The sequence below is a fragment of the Mycteria americana genome, chromosome 1 (genome assembly GCF_035582795.1).
Source record: "Mycteria americana isolate JAX WOST 10 ecotype Jacksonville Zoo and Gardens chromosome 1, USCA_MyAme_1.0, whole genome shotgun sequence".
Classification (NCBI taxonomy): domain Eukaryota; kingdom Metazoa; phylum Chordata; class Aves; order Ciconiiformes; family Ciconiidae; genus Mycteria; species Mycteria americana.
The window spans coordinates 61,328,405-61,347,899 of record NC_134365.1 but is presented as its reverse complement, the minus strand read 5'-3'; the positions used below and the strand labels follow the sequence as shown (position 1 = coordinate 61,347,899).

General features: G+C 38.6%; 1 protein-coding gene across 1 annotated transcript in view; it reads left to right on the top strand.

The window, feature by feature from the left end:
* Positions 1–19,495, top strand: part of RFX4 (regulatory factor X4) — a 98,387-nt gene that overhangs the window by 52,589 nt on the left and 26,303 nt on the right. Inside the window, exons 7-13 of the mRNA XM_075521802.1 lie at positions 61–138; positions 1,963–2,126; positions 4,531–4,631; positions 6,419–6,477; positions 8,059–8,203; positions 11,532–11,626; positions 13,131–13,248. Coding sequence (XP_075377917.1) covers positions 61–138; positions 1,963–2,126; positions 4,531–4,631; positions 6,419–6,477; positions 8,059–8,203; positions 11,532–11,626; positions 13,131–13,248 — 760 coding nt within the window. The remainder of the gene's footprint in view (positions 1–60; positions 139–1,962; positions 2,127–4,530; positions 4,632–6,418; positions 6,478–8,058; positions 8,204–11,531; positions 11,627–13,130; positions 13,249–19,495) is intronic.

The window sequence follows — 19,495 nt, the reverse complement described above, 5'->3', positions numbered from 1 at the left end:
AAAAGTGGATTTCTTAAAGTAGCATGATCTTTTGTGTGTCTCCCTCTGATTCTTTTTCAGGTTTCTACCTTTATTATGATGTATAGAACTCACTGTCAGAGGATACTAGACACTGTTATAAGAGCAAACTTTGATGAGGTATGGTTGGAAACTACAGTTGTAGTTTAATAATACATAAGGTATTAATGGATCTGAGAGCTTATTTTGAATGTGATATTACAAACTTAAGGTTTTGTGGTGGCTGATCCTTTTCATGAATAATGAACAATAGCTATACTTGAGTACATAATATGTGGCCAATAGTGTTAAATCTCACTTACAACACTGTGTGAGTTAGAAGAACGAAAGCAATGGGAATGTTTTTGTCTCTCCATTCTCCAGCAAGATTAAGGTAGCAATTTCCCCTTACAAGATGTTGGACAATCCAGTTCTTACAACTCGAGAAGTGTGTCCACCACCACTTTTCTAAGTTTTGTGTTGGGACTGAGGGAATTTTGAAGGAATTCCGCTGCGTGTTCAGCACAAACCCAGGAAAGGTGCCACAGCCAAAATGGTGGGCTCTGCTGGTCTATTAACAATGGCACAGGGCAGTGGGGGGCCTACAGCCACCCAGACATCCCAGAAAGCTGTAGCTGAAGTCTCCAATTGCTCAGCTGTACTGCAGTGCAGCTCGGAACACACACGCTGCTCAGCAGTTGATACAATCCACTAGAGATGGATAAGGTTTGTACCTGCTGCATATCTGACTGAATATGAGGGTTTTCTGGCAGTGCATGCAGACAGCTCTATAATCAGAGCTGAAAAATCAAACAATACTGGAATGCAAGCAGCTTTATATTACATGTGGAGAAGGCCTGTGGTCCAGGAAAACAAATCTGACTATAGAGATGCTGAGAGCCTGATTCAAATACGACATCCAGGTCCTGGAAAAAATCAAAGGAAACGGGTCTTTTGACTCTGCCTTCTGAACAATGGCAAGAAATCCCCTGCTTTTCTTCCTCTCACTGTTTATTTCTCACACTCTTCTGGTTTAAAGCTGAGGCTCTTTTAAGTCATTGTACCCAGTCTAGATGTTTCCATGTGAGAGAAATATGTGACACATATTCAGGAAGTTTTGCTGCATGAGTCTCAATATTTTCTTAAGAGCAGGATGTTATATTTTGTTAGGGAATCTGTCAGGACCAATGGTGGGGTAAGGGGCTGAGCAGCAACAATATATAAATGGCAGATATTCTTTATGGCACCTGGTGTGCTTACATATTTCAGTACAGATTGTGTGCAAAAGGTTATCACTTATGAACGCTGGTGTTCTGACCCCCGCAGAACTGATCATATAATTCACTGAATAACACCTTTATTTCCTAAATGAAAATTGTCAGAAGTATATTTTGCTGTGTCTGAAATCTCCTCCCCATTTTCTTTTTTGTCTTTCTCCATTCTTTCTCCTCTTTCCTTCATAGTGGAGGAAAGAAGAAATCCAAAAGTGTAGTGTTTCTTTCCAAAATGAAGACAGAAAATGGTATATTGACCCCTGTAAGCCATGTGCTATCCTCTTCTCCCTCCCTACACCAAGCCCTAGATTGCATTCCTTTGTATACAGAGACAGAGAGCAAAGAGAGAGAAAAAGGCTTGACATGAGGAAGCCAAAGAGTTACACTCACCAGCCATTGACGGAAGGTAAAAATACGGTGGTTCCCATGGGTCTCTCTACTGTAGTAACACAAAGACATCCCGTCACCAACTCAGAGTGTCTCCTCGCCCTTTGGTTGATTATCCCATTGTGCTCTGTGTTACAGTATAAGCCTGTCTAGTTAAGGAATACGCCTTGCCTGTGTCGTACACCATCAGTCCAGCTCTGGGGCTGAAACAAATGCTATATAAGCAAGGTCATTTAAGGAAAATGGTATTTGTGGCCTTTGATTATTTTCATTTAAACATTCCTGCTTCTTCTTGTGATTGCAGGTTCAAAGTTTTCTTCTGCACTTTTGGCAAGGGATGCCTCCTCATATGCTGCCTGTATTGGGTTCTTCAACTGTAGTGAATATAGTGGGAGTTTGTGATTCAATTCTGTACAAAGCAATTTCTGGAGTTTTAATGCCAACGGTACTACAAGCATTACCTGACAGGTCAGTATAGCTAGCGGCACTAACCACTTTTAGCTCAGCTGTCTTTGTTATACATCTTTTCTTCAAGAATGGCACTAGTTCTCAGAAAGCTGCTGGCTGCCACCCATTTCCTGAGTGTCAATTCAAAGGAGTTGAAAAGCTGACATGTTACTGAAGAAATGTTCAGATTTTAACAAGACTTGTATTGTGAAAAACTTGTTATTTTTTGTGTGATAAAGGATACAACCTTCTTCTTGGCTTATTAACATGAAGCTGATAGTAGCGTCCCAACTTTCAGGTAATGTCACAAATCTGCAGGCTGCAGAGTGCCACACTGTCTTCTGAAAATTTCAGACACTTTTCTGCTAGTCTGGGATAACAGAGTAACAGTATTCTGAATTGTAGTGACAAGAGGAGCTGGCCTAGCTGCTCTGTTTGTAAATACTCACGTGCATATTCAGACACTGCAGCCTAAGCATTTGTCTCTGTTTACACTGTTGGAACCCAATTGTTATTCTGCTTGCCAGGAGTACAAAACATGAAGTTCATACTTGTGAAATCTTGGACAAGCTGGTTTAATTTAAATACTATCCTATAAAGAACAGATGCATGCTGATTTTAGGATCACTTTATTAATATTAACAAGTATTTGCCTCCTTTGTTTCAAAGCTAAATTCACTTTTCCATTCCATGTGGTAGATCTCAACTGTTCTCTTCCTACCTGGACCTCATCTGAGTCCGAGAAGTCTGGTTTATGTAGGTAAAGCAGGACAGAGATCAGCAGTTCACAGCAAAAAGTGTAATCACTGAGTGCAGTCAACCTGTTTCCCCCTTTGATTTTCCTAATATGAGCATCAGGAAACTCTTTTTTTCTAAATATATGTGTACACCTTTAGTATTATTTGACTGATGCTTTCCTGAGGTTGAGTAATTTGTTAAGAATATTGCTCTAGGAGTTTATTATTGGTGCTGTATATTTGGCCCTCAAGATTTTAAAGCGGCTCTAATTATGGCAAATGTTTTCAAGATGTTGTTCTGCTCTCCTATGTGCACTGTATAACTGCTAAAGTACAGGTAAAGTATTTTTTCCACAAGAAACCTGTTATAAGCATGGGCCTTCCTTGATAAGACATGTACATTTTTACAGGCTTTGCCCCTCACCCCCCCAAATCTATTTCATTGGAAGGATTAAACAGAACAGCAGTCCTTTTCTCAAGCTGCTTAGTTCTTTCATAGCAAATAAGGAGAGACTTGAGTGTGAATATAGACTTTTGTAATGCATATAAAGGGCCAGATTGTGGCTATTAAGCCATAGCCTGCACTGGAGGGGGTGAAGAAGGGTCTCATTGCAATGGAAGCTCCTGAAGGAAATCTTGCTGACTCAGCCAGAATCCTCTGAGGAACTTCCTGGGAACAAATGTTGGCTGTCCAGAAAAGCCACTTTTTAGTGGGTGCAGCAGGTGTTAGGTGTTAGTTGTTAGGTGTCTCCTAACAGGAGGCACCTCTCCTGTCAGGTGTCTGCATGGAGCAGAGCAGGCCTATGGCCATGTTTATTTTACCAGCTCTGTTCTCAGCGCAGAGTGTTAGGACTACAAACAGAAGAAGCTGCCTGGCTGAAAGCAGAAAAGTTCCTTGCATCTTTCCTCTCTCTCTCATTTGTGTATCTCAAGTACCTCTACAGGCAGTGCAGCTCAGTCTGGCAGAACTAGCTGTTAGGGTCCCCTGCACAACACCCTGCAACTTTTCCTGGAAACTGTCATTTTATACTGAGCAATTCCAAGAAGAAGGGCAGAATGAGCTGCCTACCAAGTTTAGCAGGAAATGATGGAGCCATCAGGAAAGGATAGTAGGGGAGAAGAGAGAAATCTCACTGGTCTGGGAAAGTTCCTGTCCTGTGCAGAGCTAAGCAGGCAGGTCCTGCTCTGCCCACACTTCCCCCACCTGTGTGGGCTTGGCCTGGAAATTCCTCCCTACCATCGTCACCCACTCACTGGCTCCAGCCTACAGCAAAGTCGGTTGTTACTTCGCTTGCACATCCCTGTGTACATCTGTATAAATGTGGGCACAGCTGAGCTGAAATCCAAAGCTTGATCTGTTGTCTTCTTTAAAGAGTCGTGATTTTATGTTTTTATGTTTGTACAGAGTGGGAACAATTTTATTTCAAGCTAAGAATACTGTTTGCAAATATGAATGCAGTGCAGTACAGAAACTTTCACTCTTTGTGAGGTTTTGAGCATAGTGATAGGTTTCCTTTTCCTGCAAATGTTTTCTGAAGTTTTTCTTCATGCCTACAAACCAAAATATGTCAGCAACTCTGCATAATAATGAGTTGTAAATAACTGACTCATATTCCTCACATGTTCACAGATTTTATAGTATAAAGCACAGAGCAAACATGTTCTGATGTAGTGATTTCTCTTTTCAGTTTGACGCAGGTGATCCGAAAGTTTGCAAAGCAACTGGATGAGTGGCTGAAAGTAGCTCTCCACGATTTACCAGAAAATCTACGAAATATCAAATTTGAATGTATGTATTACCCAATCTCTCTCCTATTAACCTGGGATGTATATAGTGTTTATTGATTACAAATTAATTGGAAGTGAGACTAGAGTTCTTTTGGGAATTAAAACCTGCCAGCATTATAAATCTTGCATTCACTTACAATCTCCACTTGTTCATGAGAACCAATTTCTTTTAGTGAAAGGAGGCACTGCTCAAAAAGAGAAGAATTGCTTTTCCTTTCTTGTGGATTCTGATAAAAAACTAATTTTGTTGATAGTAAGCAAACATTAGGGATGATATTAGGCAAAGGAAATTATTAAACAAACCTTTAGGCTAGCACAATTTGAATACAGCTTGAGGCCCTTACTCAAAAAAGTGCCAGAGTTAAAAATGAAGGAGATCAAATTACCCTGTCACCACAGGAAAGGGCACTAGTCCTTTTCAGATGTGCTTTGTAGATGCCTGCAGTGCACATCACCTATTGATAAAGCCTGCTTTATTTCACGGCTCTCAATTCTTTGCCTTTCATGAGCACTAAATTCCACACCACAAAGTTAAAGAAAAAAAAAAAACCTAATTTAGGGGAAGGATTAACTATTTTGATCAGCATGGAAAATTAGGTGTGTATTTTACTGAGAACAGTCAGGATGTAAGTTGGAACAACTAATTTTAGGGGGTTTTTTTGCGTTGTTTACTAATTTATTTTAGAAGTTACACCAAATCAGAACTGAGAATATGCTTTATCACATCTTTGTCAGTTCAAAAATGTCAAGAATCTGCAACAGCAAAATCTTTTCTGATCTTATAGGGAGAGAAAGACAGACAATACATTTTGTAGTCATTCTTAATCTGTACACTTTAACTGCCTCTATGTACAGTACAGAGGGAAAATCTACTTTGTGGCCATATCTAATGCCTGTTTGGATAGATCTGCAAGTCTTTGGTGATTTTAATATAAGGAAAAACTTAAGGAAAAGCTTTTACATGAGCCTTTGTTGCTTCTGCAATTTTTTCCTCCTCATCATAATTTGTGATAGTGTACACAGCCAATGGAGGTACCAAGAGGAGTAACTGCAAGCCTTGGTCAGGTTTGCAGTTCCCGAGTCACAGATTTCAGACAAAAGATGCACAATACAACATTTGAAAATCCAAGTATAGGAAATATCTTAATACAAGGTCCATATTACTTCGAAAGAGCTAAAATAGGAGCAGAGGACTGGCAAGTACCTCCGGGGACATCTTACCCCATAGCATGTTAGTACATCATGTAATCTCTTTCAGAAACTTTGATCAAATTCTACCTGAAATTGATTTTAACTCCTACTAGTCCAGTCAGAAGTATCCTCCAAAACTTGTCTGCATTAAGACTTAGCAACCTTTTCTAATTTCCACACATAATGTAGCTATCATTATTTTATGCCCACTTGTTCTTGCACCAACATTTTTCTTTCTATTAAATAGGTCTTTCTGGTCTTCAGTTCCTTTGTGTATCAAGAGAAAATTTGCTATGCTGAACAAGCAAAGCTCTTCCATTGTCCTCTACATTTCTCTTGTCATCTCATTATTCACAGCATCTATAAATCATTGCTTGTAATATGCCTCTGTAAAACTGATTGAGCATCCAGATTTAAGGTTGTAGGTCAAGGTTTAAGCTAAGTTAAAATTCGACCATTTGAATTAATTTTATGTAGCCACAATTGTGTATAGGAAACTGGATATATTTTTTTGGTTCTTGTTTTAATTTAGCCTTTTCAGAAATAATTTTCTTTATTTAGCACAGTATGTAAATATGTATCTCTTCTTTCCTGCAGTGTCCAGAAGATTCTCACAAATACTTCGGCGACAGACATCACTAAATCATCTCTGCCAAGTAAATATTTCAGTTACTCAAGTTTGCTGAATTCCATTTTTACTGACTTTTCAACTAATTTTATGAATTGTCAGGCTGGACTTTACCCAAAGAGGAAGAGATCATGTTAGCAGTTTGTCTCCAATATTTATTATGACCATCTTTACAAAATCAAAAAGTAATCAGCAAAAAATGCTTTTCTAGATAACTGGCAGCCCCTGATCATTAAATTCAGTAGGGAACTTTTATGAAACAAAATTATTATTTGATTTGAAGAGATAGTACATTTCCATGAAATGAATGAGAGGCATTCCTTTGATTTCAGAGCGATTTGTATCAGGCCTATTGCAAAGCAAGAAAAATTTCTTAATGCCTGACAAAAAATGTGAAGTGTAATTGTATACTATAAATCAAATGCAAATTAGTAAAAACCAAAATGGTTGAACCACTGGAGTTTCAAATAGAAATATTCTTGCATCCATAGCAAGTGAATATAAAAACTACTCTGAAGTGGGTTTTTTTCACCAGCTAGTTTAGATCACAATTGCCTATCAAAAATTCATGAGGCCAAATTCTGTGTAGTATAAAGAGGAGGAGGATGCATTGAATTCATTGATGTTTCACCCATGTATTGGAGCAGACTGTTTGTTTTTGCTGTCACACTGAACGTTCCACTTTTGGAAGGTGTATCCAACACTCCAGGTTAACACTGTGAGTGGTGAAACCCACAGGAAGAAGCTTTGGGGAAAAAACCTCACTCCTGCAAGGACTTCTTTGTAGATTTCTTCCTCCATTGTTTTAGTGGTGGAGGCAGAGATGCTAGTGCTGCCTTTCCCAAACATTGTGGATCACTGAACTTTGGAGGTCCATAGGGATTCAGAGGAAATCAAGATACAGAGACCACAATCTTCTGCATCAGACCTGGCACTGAACAGTTTACTTACATGAAGGACTCTTCAAGGGCATCATTTCCTTGGGGAAGCTGATAACCTTAGTGTGGGTTATCATCTCTGCTTAACTTATACAGAGATCTGGTGTATGTTATATGACCATGACCTTGTGTCACTTCCTTTCCTCTCAGCCCATTCTCCCCATTCTCAACAGCAGACCCCTGTCGCAGCCAGCCAGGAAGCAGATCTGATGTGGAGGCAAATGGGCTTTAACCTTTTCATGTAGCTGAGGGAAGAATGAGAGTCTTCATAGTTTGGGAGAGGGGAGGGTGCAAACCTGAGTGAGGTTTGTTTGGTTTTGGCTTGATTTTTCTTGTTGCTTTTTGGTTTTGAACTGAAGCTGGTCAAGAAAACCAACAGAGCTGTTAGAGATTGAGGAGTCTAGCAACAGCACCACCAGATTAGGGTTGCTCATCAGAGTTTGTGGCGGATGAAAGCAAAATACTTGCAGTTGATTAAAGTAGGCAAAATGACTTGGGAATTCTCTGTGGTTAGAGGGCCCTGTAATGTCCGTAAGACATCAAGCTGGTGGGTGGGGGTCCATGAGGAGAATCAACTTAGTGAGCCTAGCTAAGGAAGCGTAAAAGGGGATAAAGCCTATTTTTTAACCTAATAAACCATGAACTAATGAATAGATTGGATTGGATTACAGGCATCAAGAACGGTGATCCACAGTGCAGACATCACATTTCAAATGCTGGAGGACTGGAGGAATGTGGATCTGAATAGTATTACCAAACAAACCCTCTACACTATGGAGGACTCACGGGAGGAACACAGAAAGCTCATCATACAATGTAAGAGCAGAACCCTCAAATAAAGCCAGGTGAACTCAGCTTCCTGCTGGAAACAAAGCTCAGTGAAAGTAACACTGTTTTTGCAGCCATTGGTTTGCTTGGAGGCTTAAGATAAATATAGAGACATTTATCAAAATGTAAGGCAAAGCCCTTGTCAAGGTCTTATGTTTTGAGGCATAGACCGGGCACTCTTCCATTAATGAGTTTCTTTCTAGTATCCAAAACAGCCAATGGCACAAATCTTGCAACCAAATTCAGGAAGATTTTTTTCTATGAACCTGAGCAAACTAAATCTATGAGTTAACCATTGAATCTAATAAAGTCCAGTATCTCCTGCTGTAGAATTGCAGGAGAGTTGTCTTTTGAATGGCTTTGACAGTAAAGTGTCTGTGTATTTGAGTCTCTTGTAAACTTTTATTTATAAAAATTTCCATTTTACAGTGTTTTCATAAACAAGATAATTTGATGGGGTAAGCTTTTACCCTGAACTTTTACAAGTAAGTAGAGGTCCCATATCAAGCAAGCTCATTGGCTAATTTAGATTCTGCCTAGTATAGTGAAGGGCATGAACAGAAAAGTGACTTTGGAGATGTTGGCAAATTGGGTTTAGAGTCAAAGAACTTTTGCAAATATAAAATTTAACTTGCATTGTGCAGCAAGTGTGTGTGGTTGTAAGCTTAGGTGTAACCCTAAGCACATTGAGTTTGTCCCTCTGAGGCACCAGAGGTGACCAGCTTTGTCTTTAGCATCGTTCATAACCTCAGTTCCCTGTGAACCCACCTGTTGTATTGCCATCTCTCTCCTGAGGAGGACCAGTCATCTTTTATCCAGAACCAGCCTTAATGGGGAGCAACCCAGGCAACCACTTGTGGGAGCCCTGCAAGGGTAGGTTTGCTAGTGGGGTAATTCTTTCAGTGAGTGGCTGGGAAGAGGAGGGCTGACACCTTCACATGCACACTGGACCCTGCAAGCTTGACTTTGGCACTCATCCCACCTTGTTAACACTAGAAGTCTTCCCTCCAGTTTACGGTCGGGCCTTGCATTCTCTGTTAGCTCTGTTTTCCAGTGAGAGGTGCTTGGTACTCTTTCGTCTCCTTCTTAACCCTTGATTCATTTCCAGACATGGCTCTCTTCCCTTTTGAGGAGATAGAAACTTGACATGGCAGCAGGGGAGGTAGCATATAGTGAGACTGGAGTCCAGAAGCTGGGTGCATCCTTCTGTCATCTGTTATGTTTTCAATATCTACCCAACATCCTCCCACTGTCCAAAAAAGAAAAAGTCCTCAAAGTTATAATCCCTAGTAGCATCAACAGTTTTGGCTCTCGTTCAGAAAATCCCTACTGTGTAGGAAAGCTTTTCGTTTATGTGCTACTATTTAAATACAAACTTAAGTGTAGTCAAATCAAATTGAATTGTCTTGCATGCTAATGGATTTGAACACGTTTTCCCATATTTTAGGCCCATATAGTCCAATAAGCAATTACCCAGAAATGGTAAGCTAATATGAATGTTCATTATGAGACGGGATTCCACTGAGATGTGCAGATATGTATAGAGATTATTCTAGAACTTAGATTCCCCCCCCCCCCCCCCATCTTTGATTTTTATCCTACTTGGCCAAAGATCTTTTCAAAGATCACGCTCTGTATGACTCATATGACATGGATTTAAGGCCTGCTTTCACGTTCTTGGTATTAATAACCAAGAAAGTACAATTTCCAGCTACTGTAACCAGAAAAAAAATGTTTATAAGCCTATAAGCAAGCTTAGAGAAAAACAGAGGAAAAATCACTGGGTGCAAGAGAAGCTCTTTCCTGCTCTGCTATGGTAGCTGTCTCTGACATAGTTTCTTTTATTCCCTCTTTCTCAGATCCTGTTGAGGTATTTGTAACAGTCACTAAAGGCTAAACAGTTACTTTTCCCAAATCAGTCGTTGTACACATTTGCATTGCTCCAGCAGCAAAGCAGGCAACTGATTTGTTTTTCCACTCTTGCTCCCATCTTTGCACAGCATATGAATTACTTCATCTGTTGTATCAGGCAGTTTTTGTCCAGCCAAATACTCAGGTAAGGAGACAACATTTAGATTTCTCTGTGATCCTGTTCTGAATAAAGAGAGGTTGCCCATTCAATGAAACAACATAAGGGTGGCCCAAACATCATTATTTCCCTTCTTCCCCAACTAATGTTTCTGACCATCCAGCCTTTGCAAGTCTAAGTTAAACAAAGTTAAAGTCAGGTGTGAAGCAAATGCATTCCTGCTCGTCTTGCTGATCCAACTTAGAGACCAGGGAGCTTGTTCTTTGCATTATTCTCAGGTAGCCTCTCTAGCTCATTTCTCTAGCTATCATCTCTAAGCTTTGCCTCCTCCACCTCCCTCACTATCTTTCCTATGGTGGGAAATTCCTTCCTCCTGTTATTTATAATTAAGCATAAATGGAAGTGCATAGCACATTGAGATCATCCTGTAACACAGCAGGTAGAAAGTATCTTTCTTCTTGACTTACTGGGCCTTTTATTTTAGCTGAAGTTGAAGAACAGTTTCTTAAGGTGTCAAGTGCATGATTCTTTGTCTTCCAGTCATTGATTCTCATAAATAAACTACAGACTTGCAGTTTTAAGAGCTGCAGTTGAATGACTTGATTGTTTTTACTTTCTGTATTAAAATATGAATATGTGTACTTGGGAGAGGTTAAAAAGTATTCAGGTGCCTTTTGGAAACTCTTCTTGATAAATTCAGTATAGCATTTGTGCATTGGTAGCAATTTGTTTTGAAGAAGCAGAAGTTTATGGAAATTCTTTGTGTGTGTGTCTGGCATTGCAAATAGATGATTTGCAGCAGTTAAATCATGTTTTTGCAAGTAAAGCATTATACAGATGAGAGCCCTATGAACAATACTCATCCACTTGGTGCTTAGAAGATTCTTTATGCATTTCTAAATCAATTTCATGCATGACCTTTTTTCACCACCAGGGTCAAGGCCTAGCTTCGCACTCTTCGTAGAGAACACCATAAACATTTCACTTCCGGGCACACCAGACAGCTGAAGCTTAAATCAAAAGATTAATTTTAAACAATACATCCTGATTTGCTCACATTAAAATACCACTTCCAATGACTCCATCACTTTCAGTAGAAACAAGATAAGAGACAAAGCAAACTTACTGGGTCAGCACCAAGAAAGATATATTTCTTATAGCCAAGCAATCTGTTATAAAAACCACAGCAAGCTTGTGATCTTATTGGCAGCTTTTTGTGATTTGTTTCTCTTTTGTTCGAAATGGAATCCAAATACTGAGGTGGGCTATTTTTTCTTTGTCTGCCAGTGTATCAGGAGTTTGATCACCTTCTGGAGGAGCAGTCCCCCATTGAGTCGTACATTGAGTGGCTGGATTCCATGGTGGACAGATGTGTTGTAAAGGTTGGTAAGCAGCAGTAAGGACCTGAGTCACTGATGTGCATTATGAGCTCTATTCAGGTCAATAGATTTTTAGCAAAAATAGAAAGGAAAAAAAAAAAAGCGCCAGCCATTGGTAATAAGCAGGAGTAAAGCAGCAGTGGGCAAAATCTCACCAGTTTTCACACTCAGTATGAGAACTGCTCACATTCAGGATTCTGCTATTTTCTGCTTTTGTCTATTCTATCCCAAAAGATGATAGTCAAGAATGGAACAGGGTTGGTGTTTCCAATCAAATCAATATTTCAGGGGTATGGAGAGATGAGTTCAGAGTCATCCTAACTGCATAGTGCAAATAAAAAGCTTAATCTGGTCTAGACTTTTGAGATTGTAATGAAAAGGATATTTAGGCTAGCTAATTAATTTATATACATTCAAAAGTAAGGATGAAAGTCTACGTTACCATTCAGTCAATGGTCTACATTACAATTCAGTCTATGCTACCATTCAGCCAATACCATATTTATGTTGACTTTTGAGCTGATTCAGGATGCCAAGGACTTTTATTTTATTTTAATTTAAGTGCGTGCAGAAACCTACTAATAAATCTTTTAAAAATATTTTCAAAAATGATCACGCATCACAATAATTTTGTGAGTATGAAACTATGTGACTATTTTAACTTCTGTCACTAACTATACTTTGTACTAGGATGTTCTATTAGAATTTTAACTCTTCATTCCAGTTGTTAGAGCTAAGAAGTAAAAAAAATACAAAAAAAAAAGCTGTCTGTCTGTCTGCTGCAAAAGATCCATATAGGAAAGAACAGATACTTCCCCAGATTACTTGAAATGATTGAATGTTTTGGGGATCTTTTCTTTTAGTCAGTGGAATGCAATTTGAAATTCAGACCATAACTGTTAATTTTCATTAAGAACTTGACATGAATTTTATTAGCTGATTGGATGAACCTAATTCTTTAACTCACAAATGGCTATAGTAAATAAATTTTTGAAGAGCTGATGCCTAAAGTGTGGTTCCTGGAAAGCATTTTTGCTAGTAAAATGACTATGTGAATTCACAAAAATAGAAACATGAAGGAACAAAAAAAATTTATATTCAATAGTAAACTTTAATTGAAATATTAATATAAATTTTCAGTGTAGATCAAGCATTCTTGATTATAAATTGCTTCTTTGACTAGGAAGCAAGAATAAACATGTAAGTAGTTAGGTTAAGATGAAGATCAGAGCAATTTTTTGGCAGTCCTTTCATCATTTATAAAGGAAATTCAGTCTTGGTGTTGAGTAACACTCTATGATTTTCTCTTTCTGAAGGTTGTATATAGTGACAAGGTGGCTTTCTGTGTAAGGTTGTTTTTTTTAAATTTTAGTGTATTTTTTAATGTGAAGATAATGGTAAGTAGTTCTTCAGTATTAAAAAAGAAGACGGATATGTGCATCATTCAGCTGTATTGGGCGGTAGAAATAAAAGTTTCTCTATGTCAGATATATCTGTTTTCTTGCAGGTAGCTGCCAAGAGACAAGGCTCTTTGAAGAAAGTAGCTCAGCAGTTCCTCTTGATGTGGTCCTGTTTTGGCACTCGAGTGATTCGGGACATGACTTTGCACAGTGCACCCAGCTTTGGTACTTTAATTTTGTTGTGATGATAGCATGCCACAGTCAAAAAAATCTCTATCCTGGCTTGTAATGTACAGTTTAAGTGAAAACATAACCAGTTTTCACATGTCCAGGGCTCTACTAAAAAAAGAGACGGGGCTACTGACATTTGGAAATAATGCTCAGACAGATGTCTGTCTTCAAGATCTAGCCAGGGGAGCTGAAAACATTACTACTTCCTTCTGTTTGTTGTTAGCCAGTAGCTGGAGTTATCAGTCACAGGTCAGCTGGAGTAGGTGGTTACAGGAGCATTCCCTAATGCACTTCAGTGCAAAGTGAGCTCGGTTCCCCAAACCGCTCTGACCACCTCTTATGCTGAGAGATGACTTTGCACTGAAGCGAATGAAGAGCTCTCCAGTGAACCACTTTGCTAGCTCTGCTTTTAAAGCACATAGCATTTTAAACTAGTCTTTGCAAAATGAGTGTGTTTCTATACCCTGGACAGATTCTCTTCCATTCTATTAGAATTCAGTCAGGGTGGAAAAATAGACTTTTACTTTTTGAATGAAAAAGCATGTTGCTTTTCTACAGTTTCAAAAGGAGCTTTGTCTTGAATCCTGGGATACAAACAGTTCAGATTAAAATCAATTAAAAGCAGGAATGATTGAAAATGGACTGCTGTGTCATGAGTGTGAATATTCGCAGTCACTTGGGACCAGATTTTGCATGAGGGATGGTTTTTATAAATGCACATTTGTCAGGATACGATTGTAGACGATTAATAATGAATTTATGAAGGCACTGCATTAAACAGCTGCAAGGTTTTCTGCCAGCTGAGCTTTGATGTCCTTTATACTTTTAGAACCATCTAATAGCATAAATTCAGATACCATCAGACATAGGCACAATATAATCTGTATTTATATTTTAATCTGAAGCTACTTTCATTGGTTTCCCATTGTAAAGAGTTTTCCAAAGAGGTATTACTGAGTCACCATTAGACATCAGGATAATGAGCATCCCCAAGATGATCACAATTTCCATCTGCTAGCTTGTGTTTTCAGCACCAGTATCCTGGTCACATCTATTTTCCACCTCCTCTAGGAGTCATTTTCTCCTTGAGTCACTGCAGGTTTTCTTTTGTTGTGGCCACAAACGCAGCTGATACTGCTTAATAGCACACTTTCCTCCAGTGTTCAAAAATGCCTTTGCATGAGTGTTGAATAAATGCTAAATTTTGTTTTCTAGCACTTTGTGTTGCTACACTTCTCTCTGCAGACATAATCCAACCTGTGAAACACACCAGTACCCAACAAATGAAAAAACATCCTGCATTAGTGCAGTGTTGAGGTTACACTGTTACAAGTCATGAAATGACGACATTAAAGTACCCCTAAGGATACATTATTGCTACTGAGTTGCACATTACAACATTATTTTTATTCCTGTTCAGGATATGTTTGTAACCTAATCAAGCACTCCCTGTTTCAAAGCATCAGTCACCAAAACATCTTTAATCAAACAGAGATTCCCCAAATAGTGATTAGACCACCAGTTGTCTGGAAGGTCTGTGGAATGATCCTCAGCTGTGATTTTTTACTTATTAACAGAAACATTTATGAATGTGCCATGTAGTGAGAAAAAATGAAGATCGAGAATTATTTGTTGGTTTGAGTTTGGGACCTAGTATAATATAATATATCAGATCTACCTAAATAACTTACCTGTTGTCTCTATTATAAATTTGGGTCTTGAATTTCTCATTTTTGAGAACTTTAACTGCTCAGCTAAATTTGTAGGTTTTGTCTTTTTTTGTCTTTTTAGTTCACTGAGACTATCTGTGTATACAAAATGCATGATTCTCCTTCTTACATGGACACACACTTTTGAACATGAATTTGATATGTTTATACATAACTGTAGTCGGGGAAAGAATGTACTGGTCATAGCTGATGTGTTTTTCATGGGTGTGTGGTGTTATAATTAGAACTGGATCAATAACTGCTTTTCAATTTGGTAACCAAAGCAAGAGTTAAAAAAAAATAAAATCATCATGCTCATTGTGAAGCTGAGATAGTTTGGGATTTTAATCAATTCAGAAATCTTTCTTTATTTTTTAAAAAAAGTAAAATCAAGAGAATTCTTTTGCGTCTGCCATATTTTGGTGCTTAGACCACACTTGCCTCCCTCAGCAGTCTTGAATCATTGTTAATCACTGCCAGGGCAAGATTTCTAACCAAAAGACTAGAGGGTTTGTCCTGTGGGAGGGTTTTCTCATCTTTTCTGTTGAAACTGTTTCAGTTTGTACAAACCACGTAACCATTTGTTGAGCTGCAAAGGTCTACAGCCTGCTGGCTGTGTTCTCTCCTGGGAGGTGATGGGACAAGCATTGGTTCAGTGCCTGTTCCAACCCTTATTTATACAGGGTGGAGTTTTCCCTGCTCTGTGAAACTCCAGTGGAGGCAGGAGGAGATCTGAGCCTTCAGGTTTTCAAAGGGGAGAATGATACCAAAACCATGCCCTCATCCTATCAGGCAGAAGCCTGGGCTATCCCTACCTTGTTTCACCCCAAATGTCCCACATGTTATTTAGCCAGGGACACAAATTTGTAATAATTTGTATTAATGATGCTACTCTTTCACTGCACGCCATTTGACACATTGGTCATGAATTAGAGTTGAGCAAGTTCCAAAAGAATAACCTCTGAATGTAAACAGCTTGGAGCTAGACGGCAGAAACTCTTTCTGTGCTTAATTTAACACAGTTCCTTCTAGCTTTTCAGAATAATGCATGCATTTAAGTGAGTTCTATGGAGAGAAACAAAGACTGATTTACTATTCTAAATATTTACATCTATATACCTTTGTTCCTAACTTAGATAAAAAGTTTTGCATTTTTACAGCATTGGACACTGTTTAAGGGGACTGATTTTTAATGATTTTTTCCACTTCAAGAAATATATAGACTCAGATGCTCACAGTGTAATTTCTTTTTAAAAGTAAAACAAAGTGTTAAACGATGGCATCTTTACTATATACAGGACAGTATATTTTTATCTTTGAAATATGTAATACAGAAATCTGATTGGAGGAAGTTCGAATACCTGGCACTGGACTGGCTAGCACAGAGATTTGATTCTGCAAAGCTTTTAAGCATGGTGGCATGGGCAGGTTGAAACAATCCCTGGCAGAAAAAAAAGCTCCTCTCTCTCTCCCTCTCCCTCTCCCCCCCCCCCCCCCCTTTTTCTCTCTGCCTGCCTGCCTCCCTCCCTCCTTCCCGTCTATGCATATCAAAGGCACAGTTGGTGGCAGTGTTTGGGTAACGCATCCAGTGTATAAAGTAACTAATTAGTAATAGAAGCTCCATGATTTTCTCCAGATCTGGAAATCTCACTGTTGTGTTGTTACTTACAGATAATTGTTGTATCTGTTAATAGCTGCTGATACTTACTGTACATTAGCTGGGTAATCATTGCCATGATTTCTTTTAACTCCTGAAAATTATTGCCAACTGCTATTTATTATTGTAACTACAGTCTCTTGAATGACTTCTTACCTCTTCCTAAAGAAGTGTACGGGTTGCCAGTCACAGTTGGATCCGTTTCAGTACTTAAAGATACACTTGAAAGAACCAAACAGTTCCATGTGAAAAACAGGAGCTTGCAAACACAGAATAAATTATTGTACATGGTGCTGAATAGCTATTCACTGTGTAGCTGAAATGTGTGCCCTGATATTGGTTTCACTCTATAGCTTACATTTCGTTTGACTCATTTAAAAATGTAAAAATATTGCATTCATTCAGTACCAACAACTTGTTTGTCTAGTGTCTTTCACGCAAATTCTGGGCTCAAAAACTCTATACAGAGTTTAAAAATACACAGTGGGAGAAATAATAGGAGAGGAAGAGAGAAATTCAAAAGAGTGACAAAGGCACTGGAGTGTTTTTAAATGCTGCATTCAGTATTGCCAAGCCCAAGTCTTCAAAATAAACCATTAGACCCCCCAAAAACAAAGAAATTTTTTTAAAATAGCAAGTCTTGGGGTTTTGTTGTTTGCTTGCTAGCATTTTAGTGTTTAGGGTTTACATTTCCAAACATTTTTATGAAACTACAAGCAACTTTCCTTAAAAAAAATGTTTTAAAGCTGAGCAAGGATTTTGAGGGGAAACACTAAATACCCTGAGCTTTATACCACCACATGAATTTTGCCAGCATTTAGACCTGTTTTTCTTACCTTGGAAATACTTATCAGTTGTAACTGCACTAAAATAAATAGAAACTTTCCACTGAAAAACTGTAGTTAGAAGAAAAGCGAGCATTTTGTCGAGATTCTTGACAATCTAAGTTTCCACTGGGGAAATCCTAGGTCAGTAACAAAGTGATCAGCCAGGTCTGCTGTCTTTATTGTACTGCTAAATTGAATAAGATTTTCTTTAACAAGACTTTGAGCCCAAAAGATTTCTAAAAACAAATTATCTGCAGTAGTTAACTTAAGATCTCCACTATTTACCCTTGCAAGGCTGGGGAAACTTGTTGCCATTTTGATTTGCATAGATACATGAAATAAATGAAAAACTGAATGCTTCAGGTTCACCCAACAGCCAAAGATTTCTTCCCCATAGCAAAGGTGTTGCAGTCACATATGTCCTTTTTCTGTGCTGCCTTGCCCAAGAACACAAAGGTGCATGTTCACCTCCCAGAGTGTGTGCTCAGCTCATATCAGTGACGACAGAAGCCATGCAGGCGTGGAGTGAGAGAATGAAACACAAAGACCATCTGGGTCACAAAGAAAAAGAATGTGCTCAGAGTCGCTTTGAAAGCTGAATTGCCAGCTAGAATTGTATAAGGATATAGGGTCTTTCAAACCACTTCTTCTACCCTTCAACAGTATGTTTGAGTAGAGAAGTTGGACTAGAGGTAGTTATGCTTTGTTGTGGTAAAAGCTAGTATGCCAAGATAAGCCTGACTTTCCTGTGAAGAAACCAACCATTATGAAATCTTGATTGAATTTGAAACTTGTTGCATCTTTTTCCCGTGGAAGTGTTTTTCCTCAAAATGTAGTAATGGAATTTCGAAAGGAACACATCTAGATGAGGCTTTTTTTTTGTCTGGCAGTAGTTGATCTGTGTTTCCCTCTCAGCTGGTGATCTTTCTCTTGTTTAAGCACGCTGCTGGACTGGCTATTATTTTAACCTGACTGCATTTGCAGTTGCCAGAGTTATTTAATGACTTATATGAACATATTTTAAATATTCATGCAAGTCTAAATAAACATAAGAGCTTTTAAAACAAAACAAAACATTGTATGATCAAATCCTGTTTGGAGCTATTACAGATACCCTGTGTCATGGAGTCTATTGCATAAACTGACCAAACTCTATCTTGATACTTGTCAGTCTTCCCCTGCAGATGAATGTTATTCCTTTTAGGAGGACACTACACAATGTCTCAGCTCTGATGCTTTGCTTCTCTAATTTTCCCCTGAAATGCATCTATCATCTCTTCTTACACATCTATTTTTGTGGCTATGTGTGCTCTAGGGCAAACATTTCTTCACCATCCCTGACATGTATCCTTCTTTATAAATTATGGGAAGCAACTCACTTCCTTCCTGCAAAATGAAGCCAGCCGTGCATTTTTAGTCATTTAAAATCTATTATCCATTCCCCGCATCCTCCTGGTAATCTTCTCCATACCAGTTTCAACTTGTACTAATTTTTCTTGAACATGCGTGACTGGAGTTATATGCAATATTCTAAGTGAGGTTTCACCAGTGCCTTGTGCAATAGTTTTAATACTTCTGTTTCTACAGAGGAAGTATATAAATCAGAGGATGATATAAATCTCTGAGGGCAGAACTTCTTACAGCGTGCTATTAAATTTCATTTCCATTACTCTAGTCCATAGCACCACCCAGTCCTTCCTCCTAACAACACCAGCAAGTTCTCCATCTGTACTCAAATCTTACTTGAGGATTTGTGGCAGATAGCTATCCATATAAACTCATTTTACTATTAATTTTCAAAGTGTTTTTTGACTCCATCCCTGCATTTTCTTTTGTCCATACTCTTCCCTTAAGTCCTTTAGTCCTTTAGCCCTTAAGTTTTTCACATTCCTGTCATGGCAGTTAAGAGATAGCATCTATGGCATCTTCAGAGGTAAGCACAGAAACAAGCCAAATGTTATGCTGCTGACATGATTCAAACTGGTAACTAGGAAAAGATAATGTAGTAGAAGTATGACAGAGTAAAGCTTTGGCACAAGTCTTTCCAT